Source organism: Triturus cristatus, chromosome 7 (genome assembly GCF_964204655.1).
Source record: "Triturus cristatus chromosome 7, aTriCri1.1, whole genome shotgun sequence".
Lineage (NCBI taxonomy): Eukaryota > Metazoa > Chordata > Amphibia > Caudata > Salamandridae > Triturus > Triturus cristatus.
In genome coordinates this window covers 132,936,706-132,948,897 of record NC_140590.1, presented here as the reverse complement: position 1 = coordinate 132,948,897, position 12,192 = coordinate 132,936,706, and the positions used below count along the sequence as shown (strand labels likewise).

Below are 12,192 nucleotides of genomic sequence, written 5' to 3'. Positions count from 1 at the left end.
TAAATCTCTTTAGGCTTAGATGCGGCTGCATTAATTTTCGCTTCGTAAAAAGCAGCTTGTGCCATTATGATTTTTTGCTTGTAAATTTTTATAGCAGCTCTGTAGTCTCTTTTCTTGGAGGGTGAAAAGTCTAGCCGCCATTTCCTCTCTAGTTTTTTACAGTATCGTTTGCTTTCTCGCAAATCTTGAGAATACCAAGGAGCAGTTTTTGTAGCCCGTTTTGCTTTACTGCTTTGTAGAGGAAGAATTGCATCTAAAGAGTTCATAATCCAATTATTAAATGAAATGATGAGACTGTGAAAGAACTATAAGATCTTCTTCTAAACTTTTTTACTTTGCACACTGTAATTGTGGTACTCTCTTCTACATATTCTTTTTGTTTGCCTGCTTGGTGTAACTTTTCCTTCTGCTGCAATAGTATTTTGGAAGAAAACCTGGTAAAGAAAAGGGTCTGGGTCACGGTAATCCTACAGTTTGTGTGCTGTGGTCCCCTTCAGTGCACCAGGGACCCATTTGAAACAAGAGCTAATCCCAATTCCTCATTTTGGAGGTCAAAACGTCAAAACTGAATGAAGTGCAACATGTCACCCGAAAAATGTTGTACCCCGTGTCACTGGTGTTTACTAAATGCTCAGCTCACAACACCTAGATTTGTGTGAGAATCAAAATGGGGTTTAAAGTTATGAAATTTCAAGTCAGCCTTGTACTTCTGTAGGCTATCTAGACTAGTGTTCAATGTCACGCTCCAGACCACCACCTTAGAGGAGCCTTAAATGTAAATGTCGTCCATCTAACCTTAAGGGAATGCCCTGCCCCAGAGGGAGACTGGAGGAGGCCCCCACATGCTTTCACAGCCCAGACTGGCCAATTGTCATTCTGCATGTGGCAATCAGCCGCATACAGAATGACAATGGGCGGGGTGGGGCTGCTCTTGTGCTTCACAGATGAGTGCAAGGCGCCCCATCAAGGGAGCTGAGGCCTCTCACAGGGGACACTTCTGTTTCCTGCGAGACCCAAAATAGCGGACAAAAGGCGTCCGTAAAAAGGATCCTCACGGACAACGGACGTGAGGTCCAATTTACAGACGGTTGGTCACCCTAGGCCACAAAAATAACATCTGCCCTAATGATAGTCAATCGTGTTTATGGCTGTGTGCTGTCCAATTACCCAGATCCCCCTACAATCACAGACACAAATCATGTTCAGCTCTGAGATGACAGTGCAGCTGTCTGCAGGACCTACTGCTTACAATGTCCATAGAGTGTACTTACGGTCAGCTCTCTGTGACCATTGGTGTATTTGCATCCGCGTCTTAAAGCCATTGCCTTAAGACATTCTCAGTCGCATCTTAAGTCAACCAAGAGGGGTAGTTTTCTGTCACCACAATGCTATTGGCTGTTTGCTGTATTATTCTGCCTCTGAATTAGTGATTTTATTGCAATGCATGGGGAACTATTTTATCTAAAAGGTACACTCAACCGTCACACTATTTGTGATGTGCAATTCTTTATATCATATATATTTATTTATTTATTTATTTAGGGAATCTTGTATAGCACACAGATACCCCAACGGGGTGTCCCGGCGCTTCTGTGAGAGCTGATGCTGTGTCTGACTCAGTTGATATCAACAGAAGAGAAAGGTTTTTAGAGCTCTCCGGAAGGGGAGTTCATCCTGGATGGTCCGGATGGACAAGGGTAGCTTGTTCCAGTGGGAGGAAGCACAGACTTGGAATGTTTTTCCCCCAGAACGAACTTTTTTGACTCTGGGGGTGGAAAGGAGATGTTTAGAGCTCGAGCGGAGAAGTCTGGTATTGCTGTATGGACGAAGGCAGGAGGATAAGTATGCGGAACCCTTTCCCTTGAAAGCCCGATGAGCTAGGGTAAGTGCCTTGAATTCCGCCCTTTTATGAACCGGGAGCCAGTGCAGCCTATGTCGATGGGGAATGATGCGTTCACGAAGGGGGAGACCACAGACCAGGCAAACAGCATTGTATATAGAAAGCAACCATATTTTTACTGAAACTGGTATTTCGTTTATGTTACTGACCTGCTTTAAGTTGTGAGCGTAAATCTACCATCATCATCCTAATAATCGTCGTATTATTCGTATATATATTATGGAGCGGTTGGAGCCGCCGGAGGTGAGCTGCCTGCTGCCTGCCTCCAGCCCCATGGTCCACGCCTGTGATCTTACAGTTACAACCAGACCGGTGGAACCCCCATCACACTACCCAAAAAAAATACAGCGTTGGTGACGGCATACGGGCATAGATAGTTAGCATTGGCATCCCTAGTTAGCTGGCTTCGCTTAGCTAGTTAGTTTACAATGAATTACTGCTGCGGCTTAACTTAAAACCATTACTCGTGGTGGTGGGCCGGTCGGCAGGGGGGCACACTCTGCTAGCTGCATTGCCTCCTTGTACCTTTGCTGTTTGCTTTAATAATTAGTACGTGCGTACTATGACTGATTAGGTGGCGGCAGCCTGGTGCTGCCTGCTTGCTACCAGACCGCAGTCTGCAGTGCCAGACCGTCCAGTAGACAGTACTACTGGCTGCCAGACAGTTGATCGATGCCTGCACTGCACACAGCCCAGCCAGCTCTGCCCTTCGTCGTTGGTCGGGCCGGGGCCACCGGGCTGACTTAATGTCGTCGATGACTCATGGGGAGCGGCTACGGTGGTTACGCTGGGGCGGGGCAACTGGTGGCTCCGTCGGCTGCGCTGCCGACTTTGGTGCAGGAAACCAGGGTTCCAACATCGAGGTCGCGTCCACATCCTGTGATTCTGGGCAAATCACGTAATCTTCCCGTGCCTGAATATGTAATGTAAATACGGTGCTCATGTAAAGCGCTCCAATACCTTCGGGTCGAGTTTGCGCTATATAAAAGATGCAAAAAAAAAAGTGAAAATAATCTGTGCGTGCTGCCACGCGCACAGCCCCTACCCCATCAGAACCTCCAGCCCGGCCCCAACGCCCGCCCAAATAAATCAGTGTGTGTTCCGAACTTCCGCGGCCCGCCCACCCACTGGAAAGTGGCAAACAGTCAACAACTCTGCGTCTGCACGTAAGAAGGGCCCGCGTCCGCCATGATGATGATGACATATGTATAATATTAGATGTATTATCATTGAATACTCTCTTGGACTTGGCTGGGCAGGGGCAGCAGGGCTGCTACGTGATTAAGAAGTGTGAGTCGCAGCACTCGACTCGAGTAGCAACACTAAACGCCGTGATGCTGACTCCGGTGATGACACTATGACTCACACACTCGGCGGGATACTGTGAAAGAGATGCTGCGGGCCTGTGGCTGCACCGAGTACAATAAAGGTATATTTTTTATAAAACATCAATGTGGGCGTGCGCAGCAGATGCGTAGACCCGGCACTGAGGAGTGAGTGAAGTGCAAGAAGGCTGAAACTAACTCATTCAGTTGGAATGTTGTAGCCTCTGTGGTCCTCAAACAACCACGTCAAATGACAGAACCTACCATGGATAGACCGTCGCCAGAGGGCCGCCCCTCCTGAGATGCAACGCTGTGGAAACTTATGCCAATGAGAGCCTTTGACCCCTGATATCCTGTGACTTGACTTTACTGCTGATCCCAAAACTGTGGACTGCATGGACCCCCTCCGCACTTGAACCTCATGGTGGCGAGGTTGAGCCTTTCCGTGGTGTAGTCGGGAAGGTAGGGTAGAAACTCAGAATTCAGTTAGACGGTACTTTTACTTAAGAAGAATAAATAGTTTAGTCCCAGGCCACAACTACGTATTACACATGAAATATAGAGGGCACAGTGAATAGGGACAACACAAGGGGAGTCGGTACTACGATATAGTACTGGGTATGGTGAGCCAGAGAACTAATCCAGCCACGCTAGGAACCTGTGCTTGACCTTGTGGCCTTCTGTTTGAATCCTGGCTGTTCCTCTCTGACTTTCATCCTTCTATGAGTACCATTGGGTTGTGTAAAAATAGCATCTCTTATTCAGTGCCAAAACTCCCAAGGGGGGCGCATGCGTTGTGCAAAATGTTATGGCTCTCCTAGGATCATACGTGAAACACATCAACATTCAGGCTTCCTGGTCCTAGGCACATTAGCTATTAGGTGGATTCATGTTTTAGTGTTGTAACTGCAGCATATGCCTAAGACAACAGCAGCTTGAGATGGTTTTATGAAAGCTGGAATACTCTCTTTATTAAAAACCACTGCCATTCTCCAGAGCTCCTTGCCCCTTAGTCCCCTCACACTGGGAGTGTTACCCACTGTATTAGCGGGCGTCCATCTTTTTTAGCCATTCAGATGGTTGCCAATGCATCAGCAAACAAACGCATGCGAGGCGCACTCTTTGAAATAATTTAGTGTTTTGAAAAATCCCTTGGAAGATGCTGCCGCGGATGTGCATGGTGGGCTTGCTGAAATCAGAAGAAACAAGCACTGGCATAGCCAATAGGTCTCGCCTTTGGGACCTTTTAAGTGTTTAGTTATGCAACAGTTGCATAACTAAATACTTATAAGGTCCCAAAAGCGAGACCTATTGGCTAAGCAAAGCGGCCGTGAAAGTGATCGCGATCACGATCACACATCAAAGTGGCCGCGAAAGTGAAAGTAATCGCGGTAAGGCGCGGCGCGCGCACCCGCGCACATGCACTGTAGCACTAGGCTGGCCTGGTAGCACTTTTTGGAGCCCTCTCAATAAGTCTCGCAAGACCTAAAAAGTATTCAAAGATGTGTATGCACAGACAGCCATCTAGGGAAAAAAACAGTCTCATAGCAATGGGTTTTACGATTGAAAGTATTAACTCCAAATGTCACAAACACACTTAAAACCTGGGGTTTGTGGCACCAGGGGTAAAAGCACTTGTACATCCCCTGACATTTCTTCACCCACAGTATAAGGCAAACATAGTTTTTAGGGAATACCCTTTTTTAGAATGAACTAAAAGTAGGTAGCCCAGTGGCACGCCAGTGGCTTCTGCATCAGAGTGCAGTAAATATAAACCTTCATGCCCAGTTCATAAGGCGACTGCTGGTAGCAGACCGTCCTCAGGTACATAGCGCTTCCAGTTGTCCCATCCCATTCGTCTTCTGCATTCAGTCCCCTCAGTCCCTGTGAAGGATTCAGTCTTTATGAAAAAGCTCACAGGTGGGCGAGCATTCTCAGTGGCGGCAGCAAGGCTATGGAATACTTCCCCAACAGACCTTCATGAAGACGCATAGTTATTGCATTGTAAGGGGTTTCTGAAAACATGGCCTTATCCACCATAGCGCCTGGTGTAAACACCATGGAGGCGCATTCCACAGCATCTAAAGCCTGTGGGTGAACAACACAAGCTATAAATATCAAAAACACATCCATACAAACATTAACTTACACAGACGAGGACATACCTGCATTGTCTGTCTCCACTGGCATTCTTGTAGAAGGACCCAAAGTTACCGGTACCTGCCTGCTGGGTGCGTTCCGCTCTACCCTTATGCGTGATGTAATGTAATGTAAGGTGGATTTGTAGAGCGCTGCTGGTCACCTGTGAGGGTATCCAGGCGCTGAGGTGGCCTGATTTGCTGGAATAGCAGGAGGTTCCCTGCTGGCTCGCCTTCTCAATGCTGCCTGATGACTTATCAAAGCGCCGCCAGCACTAGGTCAACAAGCCCGAAAGCTTCCCGTTGTTAACCCTTTGGAAAAGCTTCTGCGCCTCCTGGAAGGCGCTCTGTGTGCGGTTCTCGCTCTGCCTCGGGATCTGTTTGCTTTTCGCCTGCACCTCTTGTTTGTTTTATTCTTTGCTAAGCACTTGTCTGACTCGTGGCAGTTTAGTTTTAGTTTCACACTTACAGCCATTTCTTGTCAGTTGAAACCTAAGCCACGAGGCCACTGGAGATGAACTCAGAGAGAGTTTGTTTACGCCCCGAGGGAAGCCCCAGACGTGTATTGGTGACACATCCTTGCACGAGTGACATGCTTCTCTCTGAGCGCGCGAGGCTCTGGTAATAATTTAACCATAAACCTCTGGGGTCCCTATAATTAACAATACGATTATATTCAAGAGGACCACAGATTGTAATCCGTAAACAGGCCCGCAGGCCCGCGTCACTTAGTTGGAGAAATGCCCCAATCTGAACCAAATCGCCTAACTAGAAAGAAATAAAACGTTGCTTATATTTCAACTGTAAAATTTGACTTAGAACTGTCAATGTTCAAATTTGTCTAACATTGGGTTGGAGTTAGCATCAACCATGACAGGATGCACAGTTGACCAATCACATCATTGTATACTCACTACTCTATACATTGGTAAATATCTTGCTACAGGCACGAATCCATGCTTAGGAATAAAATGCTCAGTATAAAATACGTGAAAGTGTACGCAAAAATAAAAAGAAACGCAAATTCAATGTTCCAAAGCACATGCTTACAGAAACACTACTATGCATGGTGAAACACAGGTGTGTGCACCAGGGTCGGACTGACACAGAGAATAGGCCCGTGAACCTAAATAAGAATGGACCCCGTTAGTGAATTAAATACCTAAAAAACAGCCCATGTTTTCAAATCGGGGCAGTTTTGAACTTGTATAGAAACTCTGTACAAGTGTTTTGCAATGTATGGAAGACTTCTTGGATTTGAGCTTGCTGCATACAATGTTTGTTTTAGTATCAGGAAATCAACAGAAAATAAGCATTGGCATAGCCAACAGGTCTCGCCTTTTACACCTTATAAGTGTTTAGAAATGCAGCATATTATCCAGAACGCAGTAGGCTTTTTAATGTGCCTTGGCTGTGTTTTTTGCTTTAGGCATTGAATAGCCAACTTCTAACTTGCACTGCCACTGGAACTGCAGATTAAGCTAAAAATAGCATATTGATCTAGAAAAGAACCACACCCTGTTGGACGCTGGTAAACACAACCAGACATGAGACACGAAATATGGATAACATTCATGTGTGTAGCAAGGAAAGGCACAGATATGCACGCCAAGTGCCACGAAGCCTGCTTGTTACGCAATGGCACCACAGCAATGCAGTAAGAGGTAGTGTGCGAGGGTAGCATAAAAGTTGCAGAAGGGCCACAATGTATTCTAAAAAGACATATTATCGTAATGATGCACACTGTAAGCTTTTGTCCTCAGAAACATAAGTAATAGTATGTTGTTATAAAAAGTGACAAAGGCAACCTTCCAACACGGCCTCTCTCACTTTACATTCCCTTCTCAAAAGTAACGCCGTGTACAGTGAACAGAGAGAGCGAGTTTACAAACACTAAATGTCGATTTCCTTGTGGCTTTACAGGGGACCGGTGGCTACTTAGTTTAAGACAGTTTATTTTGGTCTAAGCGCCAGAGCTACAAAAGTTATAGCAAATGTAGCTTGAAATATACATCAAATAGTTTGGGAGGTTGCCAACTCGGTTCCAGTCTCTTCGTGAAGTGTTGGAGCCGGCGATTCAGAGCAATTCAGGCAACGTTTACACAGAAACAAAACACACACTTGCAAGTGTGAGCAGCAATACAGAGCTTTACTGCTAGTCGTAGGTGCGGGCTTTCAAAACATGGCAATTGGTTTCCATGGCAAAGGTAGTCTAAAGGCATTTGCAATACAACCGGTTTTGCCTTTGGGACCTTATACGTTTTTAGCAATGAGGCGTATCATCTTGGGTGCTAAGAAACGAAAGAAAGACATCGACAGCACTAGAGACCGCAAAGACTGCAACAGCAGAATGTAAAGTTTAAGAACACGCCCAGCTGGATCACATAATTCAGTTCTTTTGCAGCAACGAAACATACAATTACATTTATTACCACATATAGGTTAGACTATGGGCATCAAATTCCAGCTAATAGGCAACACCAGGGACGCCTAAGGTATTACACCCTCTAGAATGCCAATGGGTCTCAACGCTTGTTTTGGTTCTCAACAGCCACCAAGGCTAAAGAGATTGATAAATTGCGCCCAAAGACTGTGTTCCAGTGCAGGTCACGGAAGTTGGATAGGATAGCTCCTTCAGGACAGGGTTACACTGACTTACCTGCAGGGGAACAGTTGATAGGTTGAAAGCCAGAAGAATCAAGCGTGGTCAAAAAAGGTTGGTTCGGGCTCACAAATGAAAGGTTTGGTTTCAATAGCGGTGCCCTTCTGCTGAACGGCAGAGGCATCCCTTGATCAAGACTAGTTATGAATCAAAAAATGCAGTTGTGTGCAGTCAGATCTACATGATGTGTCAAAACTGGACACGTGAGCTGTCCAGGGATGTAAAACAAGCCCCTGAAGCCCGTGTGGTGCGGGGGGGGTTTGGGGACAAACTTTCAGGAGCCACTTCGACCCTTTAGGGGGGCCCAATTCATCTAAAGGCCAAATAGTATCAGTGAGATGCGGGAGACTAAGGGACCCCTCTTCACATTCTGCAGGGGGGCGGGCATTATTTTGCATTAGGCCACCGGAGCTGACCCTGAGTGCACTTTGCAGACACATTCTGGCAAGGATTCTACATCCTGGACTTCATAACAAGCAAATGAGGAGTGGAGGATATTGGAGTATTAGTTGGGGGCGGGGGGTACCCACCTGAGGCAAAACTAATAATGCTTGTCAGGGTGGACCTTCAAAGTTACTAAATTACCCTAAGGTCAAACCCCTGGTAGCTATGGTACAGAGCAGACAGGTTTAATTTAGAGGCAATGTGTAAAGTATGTATGCAGTAGTAAAACAGTAGTGAAATTGAAAAAGCAAAACAATAAAAAATACCAAAATTAATTAGAAAAAAAAGTAGTACAATGTTTTTTAAGAAAATGGCACCAAAAAGACAAATATTCACCCAAGGGAACCAGAGATACGAATTCCAGACTCAAGAACAATAAAGCAAAGCATTAACATATATCGTATGCTGACGTCACTATGTGAAAGCCGTTCTGTTCTGCTCCATGTGCTTTCTCGACTGTGTAGTGGCGTGCACCATCGCCTCTGGTATCTCAGTAGTACTCAAACTGGTGTTTTTGAAACCATGCGTGAGAGATCTGCAAGGCTGAAACATGTTAACACAATGTCCACTGGGGAGTGGGCTGGGATGCCACACCCATACTTGGCTTCAAGCAATGCGCAGCCTTGCGGATACATTACTAACCGCGCCTTTCCAACTGCCCCATATATAACAACCAGGGGGCTTATTTACAAGCCCCGTGCGCCACTTTTGCGTCATTTTTAACATGGGAAAAGTGACGTACGAGTGGTAAGTAAGCTTCCAGATGCGCCAGCACATGGGGCGACGAACAGCGCTCCCTACGCACTGTTTACACAGCAGCGAGCAGACAGTCACAGCTCCCAGTTGCAATACACGCCAGCTGGCGGATCGGGCAGAAGGCCCAATTCTACCCACTTCAAAGAAGTGCCCACCACACGATACTGTTTTGGCACCAGATGAAGCAGAAGAAACCAGAAGTGCTCCCCACACACTTCTTTCTTAGCAGACGTTGGGACCAACAGGGGGGAAATCCCCAGGCCTCCAAATGAACAGGGGTAGGGAGGGAAGAAGACAACCAGCCCCTGGAGAACAACTGGGGGGCATGAGAGCAGAGAGGCGGTCAGCAAGCCAGCACACTGGTTCTTTCAGCAAAGTGTCAGTGTCTCTAGCAGGTCAGCACAACAAACCAAGCCAGTCCAATGGCAGTTTTTCCTGGCAGCACATAAATCCTCTGGTGCAGTATGTAGAGTCAGCAGCATCTGGTCACAAGTCCCACGCAGTGTCTAAAAACATGGGGTCACAGCCCCTGCACTAATGCTCACAAAGTCTTTGTTCTGGAGGTAACTTCAAACAACTTCATAAGTGCAAAACACCCCTATTCATGGCCTGGCTCCTGACACACTAGAGGGAGAGGGAGACAGCATTGTGAAAGGCAGGCACGGCCCTATTCAGGGGCAGATGACAACTCCTCCCACCACCCTAGCCCAGGAAGATTCATCAGGATATGCGGGGCACACCTCAGCTCCCTCTGTGACCGTCAAGAGTGAATGCAAAAAAAAGGCCCCCGTCAGTCGAAACAAGCCATTGATTGGAATCAGGCTGCAAAGCACAGAGTCTAAGCACACTGAAATGCCCACTTTATAGATGTGGCATTTCTAAAATAGTTATAAAAAATTCGCTTTCACCAATGAGCAGGATGTATCCCCACCATACCAAACAAGATATTGCTGCCCCTATGATATCGGAAATTCACACTGAAACACATATCAGGTAATTCCCAATGCAAACCTATGGGAGGTGCAGCCTCACAACAGTGCGAAACCAAATAGGCATATGTCCTAACTTTTATTTACACAGCACCCTCCCTATAGGGCTACCGAGGGCCTACCTTAGGGGTGACCTATATGTAGTAAAAGGGGAGTTCCAGACTTGGCAAGCTCTTTAAATGCCAAGTCAGTGTGGCAGTAAACTGCACATGCATGCCCTGCAGTGGCAGAGGCCTGAGACAGGTTTAACCCCTTCAGTGCCCATGACGAGCTGGACTCGTCATGGGCTGCGGTGGCGCTGTGCCCATGACGAGTCCAGCTCGTCATGAACTCCGCCCGCTAATGCAAAGCGCGGCACTGGGCGGGGAAAGGGGCGGGCACTGAAGGGGTTAAAAGGCTACTTCGGTGGAGGGTGCAAGCAGCGCTGCCGACCCACTAGTAGCATTTAATTTACAGGCCCTGGGTATATAGAATACCACTGTACAAGGAACTTACAGGTAAATTAAATATGCCACAAACAAGTGTAAACTAATCATCCCATGTTTAAAGGCGAGAGCACATGCACTTTAGCACTGATCAGCACTGGTAAAGTGCCTAGAGTTATAAATCCAACAAAAACAGGGCAGAAAGAAATACAGGAGGAAGGCAAAATGTTTTGGGATAACCCTGTAAAAAGGGCCAGGTCTAACATGTAAACGACAATCCAAGCATGCTTACAGAAAAACAATAAAGTGCACAGGAATACACAAACATGGATATTTGCGTGTGTGCGTGGGTCTGTGCATAAATAAATAGGCGTCTATGCAATAGCATGTCTGGAATAAAAGATGTTAAACTGGTGTGTTTGTGTACAGGAGTGGGAATCTGTGTACAGAATCAATCGCACATCTGTTCAAAATTACTGTAAGCACTGTAGCACAAGTGTGTGCGGAAATAATGGTGTATCGAAACAAATGTGTCTACCACCACCCGAGCGAGTGTGTGGGTGTACACAAACGCTGGGGTATGTGCAGAACAACACTCGCTAAAATAAATGAGTAGCATCAGTGTGTATACAGTAACACAAGCATGTGCAGTGACACACGTATGTGCGGGTACACAAGACTATGTATAGTAAAAGTTAACAATACAGTAACAAAATAGTGCAGTCATATTCAGAAACACATGCACAGCTCCCCTCCCCCTCCCCTATACTGCAGCGAACTCTAAACAAGCGCTAAGAATGACAACAGGCTACGGGGATGCTGCCTGCGAGATGGATGGACACGTCCCGTTTCACTGGTGTCAAGAAACAAAAAAAGAGAACAATTCAACCGACGCCTTGAAAACGGAGCCGAACAGAACTCTAAGATGCAACTGTTTAGAAAAGGAAACCGTGGAAGTTCATTTTCTACACAGCAGCACTTTTGATATTAACTGTTCGCGGGGTGGTTCTGCTGCGGACATACCTGCAGTCTGTGCCGTCGGGGCTGTTGTGAAGAGGTTTGTGTGAGTTGCGTCTGTCTGCCTGCTGGGTGTTGTCCCCCTATTGCCATCCCCCAGCCCCCTGTGAGTTCTGCACAATACAGGAACGAAACTGAAAGTGTCTGCGAACTCCTGGAAATCAGCTGATCCGCGCATTTATTATAAGTGAAAAAGCGGCGCTGCTCCCACGTGAACCCCTCGGGCAACGTCATCCTGGCTTCCTGTGCTCTTCATCTTAGCATCTTTGTTTAGATTAATGCAAGCATCCGCTTACTAGTTTTACTCTGAAGATTACAGTTTGGGGGGGGGGGGGGTGGACAAAATAAAGAGACACACTAATTGCTACAAAACACGGTAGGACATCTAGCTTAAAATAAATATTTTTAGTTTATCAAATTCCTCGAAGGTTCAATGTTTCTAGGTAGTCCCTTCACAATTGTTTCGCATGTGCAGCGCAGAACATGCCCAGTTCAGCGCTGTTTACGTAAAATCAACCACGGCCTGTGTTGTCGGC

General features: G+C 46.5%; 1 protein-coding gene across 2 annotated transcripts in view; it reads right to left on the bottom strand.

Moving 5' to 3' along the window:
* The window catches only part of LOC146809024 (lens fiber membrane intrinsic protein-like), a 239,751-nt gene extending 227,910 nt beyond the window's left edge, over positions 1–11,841 (bottom strand). Inside the window, exon 1 of one of the 2 annotated variants that reach the window (XM_085615817.1) lies at positions 11,663–11,841. In XM_085615817.1, the coding sequence (XP_085471943.1) occupies positions 11,663–11,834 (172 nt within the window). In that variant the 5' untranslated portion in view covers positions 11,835–11,841. Of the gene's footprint in view, positions 1–5,390; positions 5,665–11,662 lie in introns of those variants that run through there. The other variant, XM_085615821.1, reaches the window with a different exon arrangement.
* Positions 11,842–12,192: the final 351 nt, after the last annotated feature.